At 40.9% G+C, this 25,438-nt stretch overlaps 1 protein-coding gene across 7 annotated transcripts in view; it reads right to left on the reverse strand.

Moving 5' to 3' along the window:
- Positions 1–25,438, reverse strand: part of CD58 (CD58 molecule) — a 70,101-nt gene that overhangs the window by 42,849 nt on the left and 1,814 nt on the right. Inside the window, exon 1 of one of the 7 annotated variants that reach the window (XM_018045960.1) lies at positions 2,004–2,405. The exons of the other annotated variants lie outside the window; for them this stretch is intronic. Coding sequence (XP_017901449.1) covers positions 2,004–2,058 — 55 coding nt within the window. The 5' untranslated portion in view covers positions 2,059–2,405. Of the gene's footprint in view, positions 1–2,003; positions 2,406–25,438 lie in introns of those variants that run through there. 7 annotated transcript variants of the gene reach the window in all.

Consider the following 25,438-nt stretch of genomic DNA (forward strand, 5'->3'; position numbering starts at 1 on the left):
TGGCCTGGAGAATTCCATGGAATGTGTAGTCCACAGGGTCACAAAAAGCTGGACATGACTGAGCAACTTTCACTTTCACACCAACTACATGCCAGGTACTGTGGGCCACGCTAGGAAAAGGGTGGCAAACAAGACAGGTATCGCTCCAGGCTCTCAAGGGAGAAGACACTGAGCAGGCAAGGAGAACCACCCAGTCAAGGGCCTTTCCTAGGAGATCATGCTGACCTGACACAGGATAATAAAGCACTGGAAGATAAGAGGAGTCAGCGAGATAAGAGGAGGGGTAGGAGAGATGATCCAGCAGATAGGAGTCAGGGCATGAGTCAGGAACGTGCTTGGCATGTTGGAGGAAATCAAAGCAGTTCCAAATGGCTGGAAGGCTTCCCTGGTGGCTCAGATGGTAAACGTCTGCCTACAATGCGGAAGACCAGGGTTCGATCCCTGGGTTGGGAAGATCCCCTGGAGAAGGAAATGGCACCCCACACCAGTATTCTCGCCTGGAAAATTCCATGGACTGAGGAGCCTGGTAGGCTACAGTCCACGGGATTGCAAAGAGTTGGACATGACTGAGCAACTTCACTTCAAATGGCTGGAACAGAGCAAGGCAGGGGAATGGGTGGGCAATGAAGCTGGAGAGGCAGCCAGGGGCCAGATCACAGAGTCTGGGAGTGAGGGGCTGGGCAGAATCAGGCAAGATAAGCTAAGGATTTGGGATTTATTGTAACTGCAAGGGAAAGTCACAGAAAGGTTTTAAACAGAAGACTGGCATGATATAATTTAAATTTCAGCAGGCTGACTTTGTCTGCAGGGTGGACGCTGGTTGATGAGCAAGTGTGAAGGCAGAGAAGCCAGAAGATAGGTCAGTGGGGTAGCAATGAAAGAATGGCGGGTCGGGAGACCAGACTAGGCTGCTGGCAGCGGGAAGGGACAAGTGGACAGACTCAACATTTGAGAGAGAAATGAACAGGGTTTAGTGATTGGATGAGAGGGGTTAACTGTGACTGTCAGGCCTCTTTCTTGGCTGACCACTAAATGAAATCAGAATGACTAAGAAGAAAGTTGGGGGATGTGATGAAGTTTAAGGTCTCAAGGATTGAGCGCAATGGCCCGTCGGAGCCAACTGTAGGTATCCCTGCAGGACTCCATTCAGGGAAGTCTGGTTGATAGCTTGAAATCCACCACAGTGGGAGTATTTACAGCAAAGAAATTGACTCATGCTTCAAATCAGAGCCTCCCGCCTCCTCCACATCAATCCAGTTGGCAAACATTGACTATCACTATTAGATTGGGATATTCTTGATACCCCCAAACGGGCTTAAAAACATCTTGCTCAAAAACAAAACAAAACAAAACAAAACAAAAAAAACACACATCTTGCTCCAGACTTGACTTTCTTAAGCGAGAAAAGCAGCTGTTAAGGGAAAGACATTCAAGACAAATTAAAACTTCACTGTTTGAAATTTTTGGAGGTGCAAATCAGGATAACTGAAAGAGTACAAGAAAAATAAAAAAATATTAAATAGACCAATTGTGGGCTTTCTTGGTCAAGCACTATTTCTCCCACACAACCAGAGCCCGTGAAAAGGCATGAACAGGAGTAAGATTTGAGGTGTGAGAGTCTATCCACACACAACAGCGGAGGCTGGAAATGTCTTGTAAATGAATAAACGGATGAGAGTAAGCAGGGTGGTGGAGGAAGAGAAGAGGTCTGAGTTCAATCGCTTCTTCCTGGCTGCAAAATGCTGCCTTCTGTCTTTTCAGGGGCGGGTTGGCGGGGGGGGGGGGGTGGGCGGTGTGAGGCAGGGGGGTGTTTCCTGGGGTTGAGCACAGGAAAAAGAAAAGTCAGAAATGGAGCTAATGGTGGAAAATGGGGAGACCAGTTGAGGAAAAAAATCACAGTCATTTTGAGTTGAAAGAAATCCCCATGATTAAATCACCCCCATTTCACAGATGCAATGACAGGGAACTAAGAAAAATGAAAGAAAATGTTGCTGAGTGCTTACCATCTGCCGTTACACGTTCACGTACTCTTGTGTCCCTTTTTAATCCTCTCCACATTCCTGTGCAGTCGTGTTGCTAGTTCTGTACACGGATGAGGAGACGGGAGCCAGAACAGACCTGACCTGGCCCAGCCCCTCACTCACTCACAGGGGCCAGACACTGTGATCTGACCCCTGTCTGCCTCTCCAGCCTCATTCCCCGTCCGTTCCCCTCTTGCTCTCTTCCTTCCAGCCATTTGGAACTGCCTTTATTTCCTCCCACATGCCAAGCACCTTCCTGACTCAGGGCCTGCCTTCTTGGAGGCACTGCTTCCTCTACCTGCTTCATCATCGCTCCTCTCCCGTCCTTACCCAGCCATCAGCTGACTGATGGATGCTAAGCAGAAGCAACTGATAAGACATCCACATGGAGCTGTCCTGGGTCCACAGGTCTGGGGCTCACAGGGGAAGGTACAGATTTGGGAATCATCACATTTGCAGAGGCTAGTCTACCCTTTCCTTCCTATAGTAAAGACTTCTCTGTTGCACCTCCAAGACTGATCCTAAAGTAAGTTACTAATACAATCATTTCCAATGAAAAAGAACAAGAGAAAGGAGAGTGAGTTTTTCCTCAAGGTAACACACTGAACAAATGAATAAATGAGCAAACATCAGCTAAGGAAAGGAATCAGCAGTGAGTTGGTTGATAACAGTGAGTGGTTAGAAAAGGGACCACTGGGATGCTGATCTTACTATGCCAGAGGGCAGAATGAAAAGGGCCCCAACTTTCAAGCCAGATGGACCCAGGATAAATACGTAAAAGTTCCTGTCATGCTAGATTTCCTCAGCCTAAAATGAAAGTCATAATGGCTCCCAGAAAAGATTGCTTGGAGGTCTGAATAAGACTGAGAGAAAAAATAATAATAATAAAATAAATAAGACTGAGAGTCTACACAATGGCTGAAACAAAGTAGGCTTTCAACAGGGTTTTCTTTCTTTTTCTTTCACTGATTCACTGTGAGACTGTGTGAGAACTGGGCATAGAGTGCCTTCTCGCTGTTGCAAAGTAGAGAGAGAGGGAGGGGAAAAGTGTATCAGTGATTGCTTAAACAGATATTCTATACTAGACAGATTTTTTTTTAACTATTGGAGATATATTTGTTTTCAAGAATATTGAATGATATTTTCTTTGTAAGATATGAATGTACCTAGTACCAATACGTAGAGTGGTAATTTCCAATTGCAAAGACTCTTGTAGTCTTACAAAGTATCATCATTACACCCAGTTTGGTAGTTCTCATAGGGCTAGAATTCCAAAGTGGAACTCAAATATTTTCAGACAAAGTGACATGGTTTTTTATTTAGAAAATATAGTCACCATTAACTACTGGGTTAATGAAATGGGCCTCCCCACCCCCCTCAACTCCCAGCCACAAAATCCTTTGCTCATTTTTACCTGAGTCCTGAGATTCAGGTTGACTGCTATTTTCAGTTTATTTAATCAGACACTTCTATAGCACTTACTATCTGCTGGGCAGTTGGAAGAGCTCTACAAATATTTATTCAGAGAATCCTCTTAAAAACAATATTAAGCAGGTATTGTTTTTAAAAGCCTTTGACTGCATGGATCACAACAAACTGTGGAAAATTCTTAGAGAGATGAGAATACCAGACCACTTTACCTGCCTCCTGAGAAACTTGTATGCAGGTCAAGAAGCAACAGTTAGAATAGGACATGGAACAATGGACTAGTTTCAAATCGGAAAAGGAGTCCATCAGGGCTGTATATTGTCACTCTGCTTATAACTTCTATGCAGAGTACATCATGTGAAATGCCAGGCTGGATGAAGCAAAGCTGGATATTGTTTTAACCCTGTTTTGCAGACAGGCACACAAAGATTAACTGGCTAATTAGGTAGTGACACTGGACTTGAACTCAGGCTGACTCTTCACCACTGCTTCTTCCTATGTGTGTGCTCAGTTACTCAGCCATGTCCAGCTCTTTGTGACCCCATGAACTGCAGGTTGCTAGGCTCTTCTGTCCATGGGATTTCCCAGGCAAGAATGCTGGAGTGGGTTGCCATTTCCTTTTCCAGGGTATATTCCCAACCCAGGGACTGAACCTGCATCTCTCGAGTCTCCTGCTTTGGCAGGCAGATTCTTTACCACTATCTAGGAAAACCCTTCATAATTGGCTTGCTATATGGTATAAGGTTATTAAAGACAGTGCCACGATACAGGGTATCTCAGGATGTAATTTCTAGAATGTACTGGAACAGCAGTTGTCAGGAATGAGAAAGTCAAACCATTCTAGTTGGGAGTCAAGCAGATCTCTAAAGCCTACAGGTAAGGCACAAACTCAGGGGTCCCCAAATCACTGAATGTCAGGGCTGGACAGATCCTCAGAGAACCGTGCCCTGTTCCACACCCATCTTTAGATACATGAGGAAATTGAGAAGGTTTGCTTGAGCAAGGTATCAGTGAGCCCAGATCTTCAAAATGTTCCATCGGAACCCAAATTCAAACCCAAGTTTCATAATGCTGTTGCTTTCAAAAAAAAAAAATTTAGATATTCAATGAGAAATAAGACAGGGCTTCATAATTAAAGACCAAGGGAAACTAAGTTGAAAGGAAGGGCTAAGAGTCTGTACTTCTCACATATGATAGCAAGGAATATGTGACGTGAACAAAGAAAGGAGGGAAAGGGGACGAGAGAGAGAGAGTCAAATGCAGGAAGGAAGAAAAGCCAAAGGGGGCATGCAGGGAGAAAACAAGGAGCAAACAAACAAGTCATAAGGACACAAGATCATAGGAGCCACTGAGAAGCCTTTGAGAGCTGGCAAACGAAACCCTGAAACAGAGACCAGCGATTCAGCAGAGAAGCCATGGACGAGCCAGGTGTGATACAAAAGGGACAGGTGGAGACGACAGACCCAGCAAGCCTGGCTCATCTTGACAGGGCTCCTCAGCTCCTCCCCGTGTGGCACGTGGAAACTGCCAGATTTCCTCAGTTTCCAAGAAATGTTGATGCTCAAATTTTACGTGAACATAAAAATCAAATTTTATGGAACGCCAAATTTTATGGAATTAGTTGGCAACTAATTCCAATCTGAGTGGAGGGCTGAGTCAGGTCAGCCCCAAAGACAGGGTCATTCTCTATCTCTGCTGCATCCCCATTGCTCAGCACTTGAAGGACATTCAATAAATAAATATTTTTTGAGTGAATTAACTAAACTGATTTAAATATAACTTGAATGTAATACAAAACGTAGGGCTTCCTGACAGAATCACAAAATTTAAGAGTCACCCCAAATCCTGAGATTTTTGCAAGACCCCATATCATTGTGGATATCAAGACCCTGGTGCTGAGAAGGATTGAAGGTGGTGGGGCGGAGGGGGACAACAGAGGATGAGATGGTTGGATCTCATCACCGATTCAATCAACATGAGTTTAAGCAAGCTCCGGGAGTTGGTGAGGGACAGGGAAGCCTGGTGTGTTGCAGTCCATGGGGTCACAAAGAGTCGGATACGACTGAGCAACTGAACTGATATCATTGTGCCAACGAAGAATCAAGACTCGGCAAGAAGAGGTGGAGATGGTTAACTGAAGCTGTGGAATAAATGGCCTGGGACCCCTCATACGCAATCAGAAGAGACCTCTTTCCTCCTCACTGTCTGCCTCCAGCACCAAAGCAAGCCTGGAGGGTCTGTCAGCTCCCCACTCCCCATCCCCTTCAAGTTTAGCTAGGTTTCACCTACCACGTGTTGTGGGCTTCAGGGCACTGCACCAGATAAGCATACCCACTCAGGACATCAGCCCTTAATCAATGTTAACACCTTGTCTGAGGTTTGAGGACATGCAGTTTTTTCACTTCCATTATTTAAACACAAGCTAACAAGTCTTCTGGATTTTGAAGAAAGGTGTTTTTCTGGAGTTTTTTCTTAGAAACGAACAATATGATTTTAAAATACTTCCTTCTCTTCCTAAAATTTTTTCAAGGTTCCACATGGCTGCAGATTTTAGCAGTTAAAACAAAAATTCATTTGATGAGTAGAAAAAAAAATCCCCTGAAAGTTTCAGTACCCAAACATATAAATCTTGGTATTTCCCCCTGTGTGTATGATATCATAATGACAATTCAGTTAAAGATTCATTCAAGCCAGGAGCTAGGAGGGGCCTGGGCATTTTTGTACCCGAGTGAGCAGCTGGATGTCTCCAGCAGACGAGCTTGTGGCCACGACCTTGTTCCTCTCATTTCAGCATCAGAGCACACTTTCAGTTGACACACATTTGGGTAGTGCAACAGCGGCAGCTGGGAAACTAAGTCTCTGGAGACATGAGCACACATGCTCACAGTACAGAGAGTGGCCACCCTCCTCAAATGTCTTGGTCACTGTGATATCAAATAATCTGCTCCATGAAGTCCACAAAAATTCTATTCATCAGCCCCATGCCCCAGTTCTGGCATAGGAAATATACTCACTGGATACAAAGCTGTTGTTGTTCAGTTGCTAAGTTGTGTCCAACTGTTTGGGACCCCATGGACTGCACATGCCAGGCTTCCCTGTCCTTCACTATCTCCCAGAGTTTGCTCAAACTTATATCCATTGAGTCAGTGATGCCATCCAACCATCTCCTTCTCTGTCACCCCCTTCTCCTCCTGCCTTCAACCTCTCCCAGCATCAGGGTCTTTTCCAATGAGTTGGCTCCTCGCATCAGGTGGCCAAAGTATTGGAGCTTCAGCTTCAGTATCAGTCCTTCCAACGAATATTCGGGATTGATTTCCTTTAGGATTGACTGGCTTGATCTCCTTGGTGTCCAAGGGACTCTCAAGAGTCTTCTCCAGCGCCACAGTTTGAGATACAAAGATAATCAAAAGGAGAGCATAGTCTCTTCATCTGAGGAAGTTTAGTGCAGCTCATTTCTCTAACCTAGCTCTTAATAAATTCAAACTGAATGAGCCCTAGATATTAACAACAGATCATCCAAATGAGCCCTAAACCAGCTCAGTCTCAATAATAATATTTAACAATAGCAGCAACATCAGCACTTTTCCTGAAGGCTCACTATGTGCCAGGTACTTGTTCCAAGACATAGATAGATGTGTGAATAGATAGGTAGATGGATAGGTTCATTAAATCCTCAACTTAACTCTGCAAGGTAGGCCTTACTCTTCATTTATTCACTCACCAAATATTTATTGAGTTCCTCCTATGTCCCAGGTACTGTACTAAGCAGTTAGGAGGATACAACACTGAACAAATCAGCCAGAATCCTGCCCTCCTGGAGTTTACATTATTGGTGGGGGTTAGGGGTGGGGGAAGGGGAAGAAAACATTAAATGAAAAAGTATATTAGGTGGTATTAAGTGCTATTGAGAAAAATGAAGCAGCGTATGGGCAGGATGATTAATAATGAGAAGGGAAGTTACTGTTATATGTGAGGTAGTTATAGCTGGCAAGTGAGCAAGGCCCAGGAAAAGTAAAGGAATGAGCTTGAGCATATGGGGAAGAGCATTCAAAGGTAACTGGAGCTCAGAGAGGTTCAGAAGCTGACCAGTCACCCAGCTGGTCCATGACAGAGCTAGTAACAGACAGGCGGCCAGCTCCAGAGCCCGTGCTGTTAGCTACAATGTGAGATGCCTAGATCTTTCCTTGTCAGTTCCACCTACATCCAGTCCCAGTCAGTGATTTCTCTGTTTCCATGATTTCCAAAGGCAGAAATCTACTGGTCTTAGCTATACCACCACAGCTTCCCTGTCTTCATCTATTTCAGACTTTAACTGCAGCCCCCTGCCTGCCAACAGACAATAACCCCCCAGGCTCCCCAGTTCCAGAAACTCCACAGAACTCGCCTCACATGTGCTCTCAGCTGTCAAGCTATTTCTCGTCTCCTAGATGAGTTCAACCAGAATTAAGATGTTTGTTCTTTAAACCAACTTCCTTCTGAGCTTTCCTGTCTCCTGTCATGCTAAAAATACTCTTCTTTTTATTCCTTATTCTTGCACTTGAGAATGCTTCTCTCCCCAGGATGTTTCCCTCTCAATCTGTGCAGTCCAATACAACAGCCACTAGCAACACGTGGCTCATAAGCCCATGACATGTGGTTAGTCCAAATTGAGATGTATTGTGAGCATAAGACACATACCAGACTTTGAAGATTAAGTACGAAAAGGAAATGTAAAATCTCTCATTAATATTTTTTATATCAACTACATGTTGAAATGAAAATATTGTGGGTATGTAAGGTTAAATAAAATATACTAAGATTAATTTTACCTGTTTCATATTATATTTCTATTTAACAGCATTACTGTGGTCTGCTCTTTCAATATACTCACATCACATTATGCTCAAAAATCACATTTGCCTTTGATTGTTCTTGTCTTGGATAGTACCTACAGCATGCTTTGGAGAATAAGGTTCTTACTAGAGCTATTTAAGATTCTGAAAGTCTTTTTAAATCTATTCACCAAAGTTTGATTAAAGGTATTTCAATACACTATTGGTTATTTCATTAAAAATTTCTTTATAATCCCTATTATTTTTTCCAAGTACTCAGCTCATACTTGAGAAACTCTATTACAACAAATTTATGATGACAGCCTTATTAGTTTCTTATTAATATGGATTTCTTATTATAATCTGAATGTGCACATTAAACTTTTTTTTCCCTACTTTTTAACTGTTACATGGGAAAAACATTCAGAAACTACAGACCAGAGAGCCTGACGGAAATTCAGACACTGATCTTGACAGCCATTCAGGGAACATTAGGGAAAATGAAGGTCACTAGGGGGCATTCCCTGGTGGGCCAGTGGCTAAGACTCTGTGCTCCCAATGCAGGGCCTGGGTTCAATCCCTGGTCAGGGAACTAGATCCCACGTGCTGCAATTAAGAGTTTACATGCCTCAACTAAAGATCCCACAGGCCACACCAAAGGACAAAGATCTCGCATGCCACAACTAAGGCCTGACATGGCCAAATAAATAAATTTTTTTTTTAAAAAATGAAGGTCACTAGTAACCAAAATGGGTTCACTTCCTCAGAACAAGCCTATCAAAATAATTTGGTTTCCGAGTTTCTGACCTTTACTGGAGCAGGGGACACGAGGGGTAAGGTGTCTACGAGATCATGGTCTTACATGGCTTGAGCTTCCCAGTGTGGCTTTACCAAGAGAGCAGATCCAGCTGAACTTAAAACAATATTTTTGAAGTATGCAAGCACTGAAAAAAATGGTGAATTTTTCATGTCTCCCAATGACTTTGTCACCCAAGGTTTGAACATTTTTGGAGGAAGCTAAAGTTCCAAAGACTGTGGAACTTTTAAGTGGTGTGGTGGATCAGACTAAAGATGGTGAACCTCTCTGGGTGTCCCTCAATGTGGAGAAACTTTTCATCTTTAACCTAGATGTTTTATCATCGGTGTTGTATAGATGGAGAAGTCTTGAGGCTACTGTAAAAATAAAACTGAAAACCAGAAGCAGGAGGCTTAAGTCCAAATCCTGAGAACATCAGAGAACTCCTGAATCCAGGGAACATTAATCAATAGGAGCTCATCAAATGCCTCCATACATACACTGAAACCAAGCACTACCCAAGGGCCAACAAGTTCCAGAGCAAGACATACCACGCAAATTCTCCAGCAACAGAGAAACACACCCCTGAGCTTCAATATACAGGCAGCTCAAAGTTACTCCAAAACCATTGACGTCTCATAACCCATTACTGGTCACTCGACTGCACTCCAGAGAGAAGAAATCCAGCTCCACCCACCAGAACTACAACACAAGCCTCCCTAACCAAGAAACCTTGACAAGCCACTGATACAACCCCACCCACAGTGAGGAAACTCCATAATAAAGAGAACTCCACAAATTCCCAGAATACAGAAAGGCCACCCCAAACGCAGCAATATAACCAAGATGAAGAGATAGAGGAATACTCAGCAGGTAAAGGAACAGGAGAAATGCCTACCAAACCAAACCAAAGAGGAAGAGATAGGGAATCTACCTGAGAAAGAATTCTGAATATTGATAGTGAAAATGATCCAAAATCTTGAAATAAAAATGGAATCACAGATAAATAGCCTGGAGACAAGGATTGAGAAGATGCAAGAAAGGTTTAACAAGGACCTAGAAGAAATAAAAGAGAGTCAACATATAATGAATAACGCAATAAATGAGATCAGAAACACTCTGGAGGCAACAAATAGTAGAATAACGGAGGCAAAAGATAGGATTAGTGAAATAGAAGATAGAATGGTAGAAATAAATGAATCAGAGAGGAAAAAAGAAAAACGAATTAAAAGAAATGAGGACAACCTCAGAGACCTACAGGACAATATGAAACGCTCCAACATTTGAATTATAGGAGTCCCAGAAGAAGAAGACAAAAAGAAAGACCATGAGATAATCCTTGAGGAGATAATAGTTGAAAACTTCCCTAAAATGGGGAAGGAAACAATCACCCAAGTCCAAGAAACCCAGAGAGTTCCAAATAGGATAAACCCAAGGCAAAACACCCCAAGACACATATTCATCAAATTAACAAAGATCAAACACAAAGAACAAATATTAAAAGCAGCAAGGGAAAAACAAATAACACACAAGGGGATTCCCATAAGGATAACAGCTGATCTTTCAATAGAAACTCTTCAGGCCAGGAGGGAATGGCAAGACATACTTAAAGTGATGAAAGAACAGATTACTGTACCCAGATTACTGTACCCAGCAAGGATCTCATTCAAATATGAAGGAGAAATCAAAAGCTTTACAGACAAGCAAAAGCTGAGAGAATTCAGCACCACCAAACCAGCTCTCCAACAAATGCTAAAGGATATTCTCTGGACAGGAAACACAAAAAGGGTGTATAAACCCGAACCCAAAACAATATAGTAAATGGCAACGGGATCATACTTATCAATAATTACCTTAAATGCAAACAGGTTGAATGCCCCAACCAAAAGGCAAAGACTGGCTGAATGGATACAAAAACAAGACCCCTATATATGCTGCCTACAAGAAACCCACCTCAAAACAAGGGACACATACAGACTGAAAGTGAAGGGCTGGAAAAAGATATATCACGCAAATAGAGACCAAAAGAAAGCAGGAGTGGCAATACTCATATCCGATAAAATAGACTTTAAAACAAAGGCTGTGAAAAGAGACAAAGAAGGCCACTACATAATGATCAAAGGATCAATCCAAGAAGAAGATATAACAATTATAAATATATATGCACCCAATATAGGAGCACCACAATATGTAAGACAAATGCTAACAAGTATGAAAGGGGAAATTAACAATAACACAATAATAGTGGGAGACTTTAATACCCCACTCACACCTATGGACAGATCAACTAAACAGAAAATTAACAAAGAAATGCAAACTTTAAATGATACAATAGACCAGTTAGACCTAATTGATATCTATAGGACATTTCACCTCAAAACAATGAATTTCACCTTTTTCTCAAGTGCTCACAGAACCTTCTCCAGGATAGAGCACATCCTGGGCCATAAATCTAACCTTGATAAATTCAAAAAAAATCGAAATCATTCCAAGCATCTTTTCTGACCACAATGCATTAAGATTAGATCTCAATTACAGGAGAAAAACTATTACAAATTCCAACATATGGAGGCTGAACGACACGCTTCTGAATAACCAACAAATCACAGAAGAAATCAAAAAAGCAATCAAAATATGCAAAGAAACTAATGAAAATGAAAACACAACAATCCAAAACCTGTGGGACACTATAAAAGCAGTGCTAAGAGGAAAGTTCATAGCAATACAGGCATACCTCAAGAAACAAGTCAAATAAATAACCTAACTCTACACCTAAAGCAACTAGAAAAGGAAGAAATGGAGAACCCCAGAGTTAGTAGAAGGAAAGAAATCTTAAAAATTCGGGCAGAAATAAATGCAAAAGAAACAAAAGAGACCATAGCAAAAATCAACAAAGCCAAAAGCTGGTTCTTTGAAAGGATAAATAAAATTGACAAAACATTAGCCAGACTCATCAAGAAACAAAGGGAGAAAAATCAAATCAATAAAATTAGAAATGAAAATGGAGAGATCACAACAGACAACACAGAAATACAAAGGATCATAAGAGACTACTATCAGCAGTTATATGCCAATAAAATGGACAACGTGGAAGAAATGGACAAATTCTTAGAAAACTACAACTTTCCAAAACTGAGCCAGGAAGAAATAGAAAATCTTAACAGACCCATCACAAGCAAGGAAATTTAAACTGTAATCAGAAATCTTCTAGCAAACAAAAGCCCAGGTCCAGATGGCTTCAGAGCTGAATTCTACCAAATTTAGAGAAGAGCTAACACCTATCCTACCCAAACTCTTCCAGAAAATTGCAGAGGAAGGCAAACTTCTAAACTCATTCTATGAGGCCACCATCACTCTAATACCAAAACCTGACAAAGATGCCACAAAAAAAGAAAACTATAGGCCAATATCACTGATGAACATAGATGCAAAAATCCTCAAGAAAATTCTAGCAATCAGAATCCAACAACACATTAAAAAGATCATACATCATGACCAAGTGGGCTTTATCCCAGGGATGCAAGGATTCTTCAATATATACAAATCAATCAATGTAATTCACCACATTAACAAATTGAAAAATAAAAGCCATATGATTATCTCAATAGATGCAGAGAAGGCCTTTGACAAAATTCAACATCCATTTATGATAAAAACCCTCCAGAAAGCAGGAAAAAAAGGAACATATCTGAACGTAATAAAAGCTATATATGACAAACCCACAGCAAACATTATCCTCAATGGTGAAAAATTGAAAGCATTTCCCCTTAAGTCAGGAACAAGAAAAGGGTGCCCACTTTCACTGCTACTATTCAACATAGTTCTGGAAGTTTTGGCCACAGCAATCAGAGCAGAAAAAGAAATAAAAGGAATCCAAATTGGAAAAGAAGAAGTAAAACTCTCACTGTTTGCAGATGACATGATCCTCTACATAGAAAATCCTAAAGACTCCACCAGAAAATTACTAGAGCTAATCAATGAATATAGTAAAGTTGCAGGATATAAAATCAACACACAGAAATCCCTTGCATTCCTATACACGAATAATGAGAAAGTAGAAAAAGAAATTAAGGAAACAATTCCATTCACCATTGCAACGAAAAGAATAAAATACTTAGGAATATATCTACCTAAAGAAACTAAAGACCTATATATAGAAAACTATAAAACACTGATGAAAGAAATCAAAGAGGACACTAACAGATGGAGAAATATACCATGTTCATGGATCAGAAGAATCAATATAGTAAAAATGGGTATACTATCCAAAGCAATCTACAGATTCAATGCAATCCCTATCAAGCTACAAGCGGTATTTTCACAGAACTAGGACAAATAATTTCAAGATTTGTATGGAAACACAAAAAACCTCGAATAGCCAAAGCAATGTTGAGAAAAAGGAATGGAACTGGAGGAATCAACTTGCCTGACTTCAGGCTCTACTACAAAGCCACAGTCATCAAGACAGTATGGTACTGGCACAAAGACAGACATATAGATCAATGGAACAAAATAGAAAGCCCAGAGATAAATCCACACACATATGGACACCTTATCTTTGACAAAGGAGGCAAGAATATACAATGGAGTAAAGACAATCTCTTTAACAAGTGGTGCTGGGAAAACAGGTCAACCACTTGTAAAAGAATGAAACTAGATCACTTTCTAACACCACACACAAAAATAAACTCAAAATGGATTAAAGATCTAAACGTAAGACCAGAAACTATGAAACTCCTAGAGGAGAACATAGGCAAAACACTCTCTGACATACATCACAGCAGGATCCTCTATGATCCACCTCCCAGAATTCTGGAAATAAAAGCAAAAATAAACAAATGGGATCTAATTAAAATTAAAAGCTTCTGCACAACAAAGGAAACTATAAGCAAGGTGAAAAGACAGCCTTCAGAATGGGAGAAAATAATAGCAAATAAAGCAACAGACAAACAACTAATCTCAAAAATATACAAGCAACTCCTGCAGCTCAATTCCAGAAAAATAAACGACCCAATAAAAAATGGTCCAAAGAACTAAACAGGCATTTCTCCAAAGAAGACATACGGATGGCTAACAAACGCATGAAAAGATGCTCAAAGTCACTCATTATTACAGAAATGCAAATCAAGACCACAATGAGGTACCACTTCACACCAGTCAGAATGGCTGTGATCCAAAAGTCTACAAGCAATAAATGCTGGAGAGGGTGTGGAGAAAAGGGAACCCTCTTACACTGTTGGTGGGAATGCAAACTAGTACAGCCACTATGGAGAACAGTGTGGAGATTCCTTAAAAAATTGCAAATAGAACTGCCTTATGACCCAGCAATCCCACTGCTGTGCATACACACCAAGGAAACCAGAATAGAAAGAGACACGTGTACCCCAATGTTCATCGCAGCACTGTTTATAATAGCCAGGACATGGAAACAACCTAGATGTCCATCAGCAGATGAATGGATAAGAAAGCTGTGGTACATATACACAATGGAGTATTACTTAGCTATTAAAAAGAATACATTTGAATCAGTTCTAATGAGATGGATGAAACTAGAGTCGATTATACAGAGTGAAGTAAGCCAGAAAGAAAAACACCAATACAGTATACTAACATATATATGGAATTTAGAAAGATGGTAATGATGACCCTGTATGAAAGACAGCAAAAGAGACACAGATGTGTAGAGCAGACTTTTGGACTCTGAGGGAGAGGGAGAGGGTGGGATGATTTGGGAGAATGACATTGAGACATGTATACTATCATGTAAGAAACGAATCGCCAGTCTATGTTCGATGCAGGATGCAGGATGCTTGGGGCTGGTGCACGGGGATGATCCGGAGGGATGGTGTGGGGTGGGAGGTGGGAGGGGGGTTCATGTTTGGGAGCTCATGTACACCCGTGGTGGATTCATGTCAATGTATGCCAAAACCAATACAGTTTAAAATAAAGTCTTAAAAAAGAAAAAAAAAAAAAAGACAAAATAATTTGGGTTCCTGAGATGGATACTTGCTTGATAAAACAGATCAAGGTCACAAAGGACAGACCTTTGAACTGACAGTTTCCAACTGCAGGCAGACAGCAGACATGAATTTCTTACAGTATTTCTGGGAAAGAGGTGCCCTCACTTTCACTGGTTTCATTTTGAGCCCCACAGTCCTTGGGCTAAGAGCTCATCAGCACAGGCACAAGCAGCATTGAGAAAGAGAAGGCCAACAAATGCAAGGGAAAGGGATTGAAAACAAGAAAACAAAGAGGCCAAAGGAGAGAATCCCATGCCCATAAAGTAGCTACAAGACATTCTCCTTTGAGGCTGGTGGATGGGTATCGAAGGCTATCTCCAAAGAGGAACTGCTTGAATGTCTTCCAGCCCTGTTCTGGGGACGGGATCATTATTTTAGTCACACTTCATATTCAAACTTGTCTGAGCAAATGGAAAAGGTTGTATCCTGGTTTCACCTTCAGTCCTGAGATGGAAGCTTTTATCTGTAACTGCACAATCTAAGGTGCTGCTGCTGTGCCCTTCAGTAAAAACTTCAAAAAGCCTTCTGTATTCGAGAGAAAACAACATGAGAAGAAATCAAAAGACAGAAAACTTGTGCAAACAAGGGCTGATGCATGCAGGCAAACATTCTGCTTTTAAGGAGAGAAAGCAATGCCTACCCTCAAAGCTTGTATTAATTTAAAAACACGAGTGTAAGTCATGCTGGGACCCAGACTCACCCTGCAGCAGGCCAGCAGCTTCCACACCAGGTAGGGCCTGGCAGCCAGTGGAGTCAGGGGGGGTCAGTGGAGCTGGCTGCCCACAGTATCTGACTGTGCCGCAACAGAAGGGTGCATGCAGCCCACATGGGGGCAGCCCTGGAACATATAGTTCTAGTTACCAAAAGGGAGAGAGTGCTGATGGGCCAAGAGCTCACCAACACAGGCATGAGAAGCATTGAGAAGACCAACAAGCACAAGGGAAAGAGATGGAAAACCAAGAAGACAGGACGTCTCCTACACAAGGCCACTTCTCCAAGACCAGGAGCCATAACCGGCCTACTCGCTGCATAGAAAAAACCCAGAGAATTAGGCAAAATGAGGAGACAGAAATATAAAACAAACAAAGGAAAAAGACAAACCCCAAAAGAAGAACTGAGTGGAAAGAAACAATCCATTAATCTGATAAAGACTTTAGGGTAATTCAATGAACTCAAGAGAAGAATAAACAGTGTGAGAAGTTCACCAAAGAGTTAGAAAATAGAAAGATTCAAACAAAGCTGAAGAATACAATAACTGAAAATTTTAAAACTACACAAGAAGGAATTAACAACAAAAACTTGATTGGAAAATAGGCAGGGGACCTGAACACACGTTGTCCAAAGAAGGCAGAGATGGGCAACAGGCCTATGAGAAGATGCTCAGCATCACTAATAATCAGGGAAACACAAATCAAAATCACAATGAGATGCCACCTCACACCTGTCAGAATGGCTATCAGCAACAGGGCAACAGATAGCAAGAGTTGCAAGACTGAAGTGAAAAGAAAACTCATGCACTCTTGGTGGGAAGGTAAATTGGTACAACCACTATGGAAAACAGTATGGCAGTTCCTCAAAAAATTAATAGAAACTGCCATACAACTCAACAATTTCACTTCTGTAAATTTACCCAAAGAAGAAAAAAGCACTTATTATAAAAAACATGCACACCAATATTCATTGCAACATTATTTACAATAGCCAAGATGTGGAAGCAACCTATGTGTCTGTAGATAGATGAATGGATAAAGAAGATGTGGTATTTATAAACAATGGAATATTACTCACCCTTATAAAATGAAATCTTGGCTTTTAGAACAACATGGATAGATATAGCAGGTATTGTGCTAAGTAAAGTTAGCGAAACAGGGAAAGACCAATACCATATGATTTTACTTGTATGTGAAATCTAAGAACAAACAAACATTCAAAAGAGAAACTGACTCATAGATACAGAGAACAAACTAGTAGTCACCAGAAGGAAGGTGGGTAGAGGGAGGAGTGAGATAGATGAGGGAGATGAAGTACAAACTACCAGTTATAAAATAAGTAAGTTATGGAGATGTAATATACAGCATAGGGAATATAGCCAATAATATTGTAATGACTTTCTATGGTGACAGGTGATAACTAGACTTATTGTGATCATTTTGTAATGTATAAAAATATTGACCCACTATGTTTACACCTGAAATAATGCAATATTATGTCAATTTAAAAAGGGAAAAAACAAATAACAGTAATAAAGTACACAATTAAACAATTCAATTTTTAAAAATTATAGTAAAAAGAGGGCAACAAAACAAATTCTCAGATCCAGTTCTTTAAAAGTAGTTGTAAGTCGTTTTCAAAATTCCTAAAAGATACTTGTCAAAGATAAAACAGCAGCAAAGGAAAAAAATGTGAAATTTGATTAGACCTTGGTATTTTAAAAGACATTCTTGTGACAATTGAAGGAATCTGAATAAGAGGAGAAGTTAAGTGATATTATGAAATTATTGTTAATTTCAATATTAATAAAATATTGTTAATTTACAAATATTATGTTATTGGGTTTATGCCAAAGCATCTAGGAATAAAGTGTGAATGTATAAAACAGTACAATTATGGTAAAATATTAATAAATGAATACATAAATAAACCCCCATTCTTAATTCCATGGCCCAAAGAAAGTTCCTCCATCCCTGCATTGTAGATTACAATATTGACTACAATCTATGTGACTGGTAATTTGCGGTTTTATATCATTTTACCTGCTTTGACAACATTACATTGGGCAATATATACATGTTATAAGAGATCAACTATGGTTATACCAATCATCAAAAAGTCGCTTATCTGGACTTCCCAGTGGCCTAGCAGTTAGGATTCTGGGCTTTCACTGCCTTGACCCAGACTCAGTCCCTGTTTGGGGAAAGATCCCACAAGTCACACGGTGCAGGGGGAAAAGTTGGTAATCTCTTTTGGGCTGGGAACACATGGACTTTGAGTCATGGACTAAGTGCCAGCAGGTTCTATTACTTCTCTGCTGTGTGAACTTTGACATGGCACTCAACATACCTCAACTATTTCTCTCCTCTTTAACAGTCTCTATCTTATAAAACTACTACAACAATTAAATGAAAACAAAAACTTAAAACTCTAAGCACAACACTTGACACAGAGCATGTGCTTAATTCATGGCAACTCTTATATCCACCCCATTATGACACTGGATCTAGTTGGTTTTTTTAATAGGAATACACAACATTATTTTGACTTGGATTATCTTTCCTAAATAAAAACACATAGACTCTCCAAACCTTAAGTCAAACAAAGTGTATGAATAAGTTTCACATAACAATGAACTTCCCCTTCCCAGGTGGCTCAGCAGTAAAAGAATTCACCTGCTAATGTAGGAGCCAAAGGAGCCACAGGTTCAATCCCTGGGTCAGGAAGATCCCCTGGGGAAAGTCATGGCAACCCACTCTAGTACTCTTATCTGAAAAATCCCATGGACAGAGGAGCCTGGTGGGCTACAATCCATAGGGTCGCAAAGAGTTGGACACGACTGAAGTGACTTAGCACACACACACACAACAATGTGAGATAACCTAAGAATTTAAAATGGAGAAATGTTTGACCAATACTTTACCATCTAATGTTCAGATTCAACAATCTGTACTGTTAAAAATATTAAAATAAATCAATGAAAGAGGCATTTTATTAAGTATTATCTGATTTGGTTCCTGTGTACAAAGATCTAAAATCTAGTTGGAAAGATTAGGTCAACAAGAGCAGAATAAGGCAAGCTCCACTAATAAGAGCAAACTAACAAAATCACTGTCTGGGGAGGCCTTATAAATAGCTGTGAAAAGAAGAGAAGTGAAAAGCAAAGGAGAAAAGGAAAGATATTCCCATCTGAATGCAGAGTTCCAAAGAATAGCAAGGAGAGATAAGAAAGCCTTTCTCAGCAATCAATGCAAAGAAATAGAGGAAAACAACAGAATGGGAAAGACTAGAGATCTCTTCAAGAAAATTAGAGACACCAAGGGAACATTTCATGCAAAAATGGGCTCGATAAAGGACAGAAATGGTCTGGACCTAACAGAAGCAGAAGATATTAAGAAGAGGTGGCAAGAATACACAGAAGAACTGTACAAAAAAGATCTTCACGACCAAGAGAATCACGATAGTGTGATCACTCACCTAGAGCTAGACATCCTGGAATATGAAGTCAAGTGGGCCTTAGAAAGCATTACTACAAACAAAGTTAGTGGAGGTGATGGAATTCCAGTTGAGCTATTTCAAAGCCTGAAAGATGATACTGTGAAAGTGCTGCATTCAATATGCCAGCAAATTTGGAAAACTCAGCAGTGGCCACAGGACTGGAAAAGGTCTTTTCATCCCAATCCCAAAGAAAGGCAATGCCAAAGAATGCTCAAAGTACCACACAATTGCACTCATCCCACATGCTAGTAAAGTAATGCTCAAAATTCTCCAAGCCAGGCTTCAGCAATATGTGAACCGTGAACTTCCAGATGTTCAAGCTGGTTTTAGAAAAGGCAGAGGAACCAGAGATCAAATTGCCAACATCCGCTGGATCATCGAAAAAGCAAGAGAGTTCCAGAAAAACATCTATTTCTGCTTTATTGATTATGCCAAAGCCTTTGACTGTGTGGATCACAATAACTGTGGAAAATTCTGAAAGAGATGGGAATACCAGACCACCTGACCTGCCTGTTGAGAAACCTGTATGCAGGTCAGGAAGCAACAGTTAGAACTGGACATGGAACAACAGACTGGTTCCAAATAGGAAAAGGAGTACATCAAGGCTGTATATTGTCACCCTGCTTATTTAACTTATATGCAGAGTACATCATGAGAAATGCTGGGCTGGAAGAAGCACAAGCTGGAATCAAGATTGTCGGGAGAAATGTCAATAACCTCAGATATGCAGATGACACTACCCTTATGGCAGAAAGTGAAGAGCAACTAAAAAGCCTCTTGATGAAAATGAAAGAGGAGAGTAAATAAGTTGGCTTAAAGCTCAACATTCAGAAGACTAAGATCATGGCATCTGGTCCCATTACTTCATGCGAAATAGATGGGAAAACAGTGGAACAGTGGCTGACTTTATTTTGGGGCTCCAAAATCACTGCAGATGGTGATTGCAGCCATGAAATTAAATGACGCTTACTCCTTGGAAGGAAAGTTATGACCAACCTGGATAGCATATTTAAAAGCAGAGACATTACTTTGCCAACAAAGGTCTGTCTAGTCAAGGCTATGGTTTTTCCAGTGGTCATGTACGGATGTGAGAGTTGGACTATAAAGAAAGCTGAGTACCGAAGAATTGATGCTTTTGAACTGTGGTGTTGGAGAAGACTCTTGAGAGTCCCTTGGACTGCAAGAAGATCCAACCAGTCCATCCTAAAGGAGATCAGTCCTGGATGTTCACTGGAAGGACTGATGTTGAAGCTGAAAACTCCAATACTTTGGTCACCTCATGCAAAGAGCTGACTCATTGGAAAAGACCCTAATGCTGGGAAGGATTGCGGACAGGAGGAGAAGGGGCCGACAGAGGATGAGATGGCTGGATGGCATCGCTGACTCGATGGACATGGGTTTGGGTAGACTCCAGGAATTGGTGATGGATAGGGAGGCCTGGCATGCTCGATTAATGGGGTCAAAAAGAGCTGGACACAACTGAGCGACTGAACTGAACAACAGTTCCTATTTTTGAGCTTGCTACTTGCCCAGCACTACCTAGGTCCTGTCTACATGTTACCCCACTGATGCACTCCACTGCTGAATCCTGCCAGCCCAGCCTTCAAAACACCCTGATAGTTCCTATTCCTCACCCGACTCCGTCATTTCTTACCCATCCCCAGCTAGTCATTGTTCCACAGCTTCCTAACTGGTCTCCCTGCTTCTCCTTTTTCAGTAGCAAGGACTATTCTCTACCCAGCATCTAGAATAATTCATCACAATTTCACTCCTGTTCAAAACTCTGAGACTTTCTACTTCACTGGGAATTTAACAAGTTAGTCTTTAAGGGCCCACAAAAATTTATCTCTAGAATCCAGCCCTGACTACTTGTACAATTTCATTTCCTATTTACTCTCCAGCATGGTGGTCTCCTCAAAGTTCCTTAAATGTCTGAAACCTATTTCAGGGTTTTTGCTGCCATCCTCTCTGTCTGGAATACTACTCTCCCAGTCACCTCGCCTGCTCCATCACTTCCTTTTAAGTCTACACTCAACTGTTTTCCCTTTTAAAGAGACCTCCCCTGACTACACTATATAAAATACTAACTACCAGAGAGTGACTGAATGAAATATACCTCCATCCCACAGAGCACTATGCAGCTGTAAAAAAAAAAAAAAATGAGGATGATTTCTATGAACTGATATGGAATGATTTTCCAGACATGTGGTTAAGTGACAAAAGCAACCTATAAGAGGGTTGAGGTACATTGAGCATGTTACCTATTGTTTGAAAGAGGGAGTTAGAAACAAACACATGTATCTGTTTGTATCTACAAAAAGAAACAGGAAAGACAAAAACAAACAAATGATACCTTGTTGGGGGAGAGACAGGGATGGAATGGAATTTCTGAGCATTTTTTAAATGGTCATCCCTCAGTGTCCACAGGGTATCGGTTCCAGGATCCCAGTGCATACCAAACTCTGAGGATGCTAAAGTCCCTTACATAAGAACGGCATAGTAACCTATGCACATCTTCTCATATACTTGTAAATCATCTCTAGATTACTTGTACTATCTAATACAATGTAAATGCTGCTTACATAATTGCAAATACAACATAGTTCAGTTCAGTCGCCCAGTCGTGTCTGACTCTTTGCAACCCCGTGAACCACAGCTCGTCAGGCCTCCCTGTCCATCACCAGCTCCCGGAATCCATCCAAACCCATGTCCATTGAGTCGGTGATGCCATCCAAATACAACATAAATGCTATTTAAATAATTGTCAGAATACAGCATATTCAAGTTTCGCTTTTTGAGATTTTATGGAATTTTTTTCCTGAATATTCTTGATCTGTAGTTGGTTGAATCCAGAGAGGCAGAACCTGCAAATATGGAAGGCCAGCTGTGTTTGGTTTCTATCTGAACCACGTTAACAGCTTCCATATTTAAAAATTAAATTAAGGTGGGGGAAACCCTAAAGTTGAATAGACAGAAACACATTGATGTAACTATGTATCCATTTGATAACATAACCACACAGAAGAAAAATTAAGAATTCAGGTAACTTGAAAATACAGTGTTCTGTACATATTTAGTGGAATATATGGAAGAATAAAAGTTTCGAACTATATTTAGTAAAACTTGTGCTTGGGAGTAGTATTGGCACAGGAATTATGGGACTAGTTTGTGTTTAATGTAGATTAGGCAAATATACTAATGCTACTAAGAATAGAATTCTTAGGAGGAAATTCTTAGGGAGGAAACAGAAGAACTGAATTTTTGGATTACTCTGCGGTAACAAGATAAACGCATGACTTTGTGAAAGCTATTTCCTAGCTCTGAGAACTGACAGGGCCTAGAAGCTGTGACTTCAGGAGCCTTGAGCACACCTAGTCTTAGTCACGCTCAGTGGTGTCTTACTCTTCCCGACTCTATGGACTGTAGCTCATCAGGCTCCTCTAGTCCATGGGGTTTTCCAGGCAAGAATACTAGAGTGGGTTGCCATTTCCTTCTCCAGGGGGTCTTCCCAACCCAGTGATCAAACCCGTGTCTATGTCTCCTCATTAGCAGGCGGATTCTTTACCGCTGAGCCACCTGGGAAGCCCTTAGCACATCTAGCACCCAGATCTTAAATTCTAAATACCATTCCCCACTAAAAGAAAAAGGGGGTCTAATGAGTCCAAGGCTGAGGCAGGAAAGGTAAAAAATGAGTCCAGAACATCTTTCTATGCCAGCAAGGAAGGCAGTGCTCACAACTGAAGCTTGGAGGGGTTCCCAGTGACCAAATTCAGAATCACCAAGCATTAGAATGGATAATGACAGGAATGCTATCTTAAATAGGAGAAGGCAATGGCACCCCACTCCAGCACTCTGGCCTGGAAAATCCCATGGACAGAGGAGCCTGGTGGGCTGCAGTCCATGGGGTCGATAAGAGTCGGATACGACTGAGCGACTTCCTTTCACTTTTCACTTTCATGCACTGGAGAAGGAAATGGCAACCCACTCCAGTGTTCTTGCCTGGAGAATCCCAGGGACGGGGGAGCCTGGTGGGCTTCCGTCTATGGGGTCACACAGAGTCGGACACGACTGGAGTGACTTAGCAGCAGCTATCTTAAATGATACCAATGAGTCCTTACTAGTACTAAAAAATAAAATAGAAAAGGGGGTCCCAAAGCTCTTTGTTACTGAAGACTGTCAATAAAGTATATAGACAAATAGGGATAGAAAATTGCCATCTGCAACAATTTAGAGATAATGGACTCGGGGAAGAATTGTCACTGAGTGCTAAACCACTGGGTGAAAGATTGTTGGAGGACAGGATATTCACACAATCTCAAAGTGTTACTTAGTGAATCACATATTACAGACATACCTCATTTTATTATGCTGCATTTTATTGCACTTGGTAGATACTGTGCTTTTTACACAAACTGAAGTTTTGTGGCAACTCTGCATTGTCAGGCAGTAGTCAGCATTTTTTAGCAATAAAATATTTTTTTTTATTAAGGTATGTACATTTTCTTAGGCACAATGCTATGGCACACTTAGACTACAGTATAATGTAAATGTCATTTTTAAATGCACTAGGAAATAAACTCATATGACTTGCTTTATTGCGATATTTGCTTTATTGAAGTGGTTAGGAACTGAGCCCACCTAGCTCCTATATTTACTCACCTCTACAATAGAGAAATCTGATGGACCTCACCTTAACCAATCAATCAATATTAACATCTCCGATAATCAGCAAATGGACTGCATCTGCACCCTGATGAGATGGACACCTGTGCTCAGGAAAGTCCACATCAGAATTTAAGCATGCACTCCAACACTGAGGGACATTTATATAAAACAACTGGTCCAGACCCTTCAAAAAGAGCAATGTCATAAAGTTTAAAAAAAGAAAAATGTTGGAAACAGTTTAGATTTTTAGATTCAAGGGGATTAAAAAAGCATGGGGCTTCCTTGGTAGCTCAGCTGATAGAGAATCTGCCTGCAATGTAGGAGACCCTTGTTCGATTCCTAGGTTGGGAAGATCCCCTGGAGGAGGGCATGGCAACCCACTCCAGTATTCTTGCCTGTTGAGTCACCATGGACAGAGGAGCCTGCCGGGCTACAGTCCATGGGGTCGCAGAGTCGGACAGGACTGGGCGACTAAGTATAACACAGCACAAACAGGCGTGAGTACCAAACTTGATGTATGATCCAGGACTGGCTTCTGGACCCCATCTAAAAACAGTCTTTTATCAATGCTATACTTCCTGACTCTGAAAATGGTGCCAGGGCTTACTGGAGACATATTATTCTTACAAGATCTATGTTGAAATATTTAGGGTTAAGGTGTTGTAAGAGCTGCAATTCTCAAATGGTTTAGCAAAAAACAACAAGAAAAAGTAACTGGGTAGGTGTGGGTGTTTGTCTCTATAAAGAGAGAGAAATAAACCAAATGTGATAAAATGTTAGTAACTGGTGATTCAAGGAGAAAGGCGTGCAAGTGTTCACTGTACTGTTTTTACAACTACTCTAAAGATTTTAAGTTTTCCAAAATTTAAGAAAATTAGTAAGAACTATTAACCACTTCCATTTCCCTTGCTCTGCACTACTAACCTCTGCATTAGCAAATGTTCACCACCATCCAACAACTGCGCACTCACTGCTTTCTTTCTTCACTGTCTCTCCCCCACTCTAATAATTGTAAGCTTCCCTGTGCTGACATAGAGCTGACAGTCAGTAAGTATGTGTTGAATTACTGATGCTCACCATCATTCTATGAAGCAGATGTTAGTATCCTTTCTCTCACGTGTGTGCTGCTCTCTCTTCAAAGGCAAAGATACAGAGTCACAGAGAAGTGAGGTAACTTACAGAAGTTTTAACCCTGAGGGGCGGGGCCAGGATCTGAGATCCAATACTGTTAATCAGTTAGGCAGCTTTCCCCACTGAGACCGGCTTGGTACCCAAAGGGCTCACTATCTGCAGAGCTATCGAGTTTTCCTTAGCGCAAAGCCTATTCAGAGAAGGTAATATTCATGTCTGCAAAACCAAATGACCTCTGAATAAATAAATGAATTAGGTGGGAGAGACCATCATGAGGGGACTGTTTAGAGAGTCTTCCTAGAACAGGTGTGGCTAGATCGGTAGACTGTATAGCAACAGGCAGTTGTGGCCAAAGGT

Source organism: Capra hircus, chromosome 3 (assembly GCF_001704415.2).
Source record: "Capra hircus breed San Clemente chromosome 3, ASM170441v1, whole genome shotgun sequence".
Lineage (NCBI taxonomy): Eukaryota > Metazoa > Chordata > Mammalia > Artiodactyla > Bovidae > Capra > Capra hircus.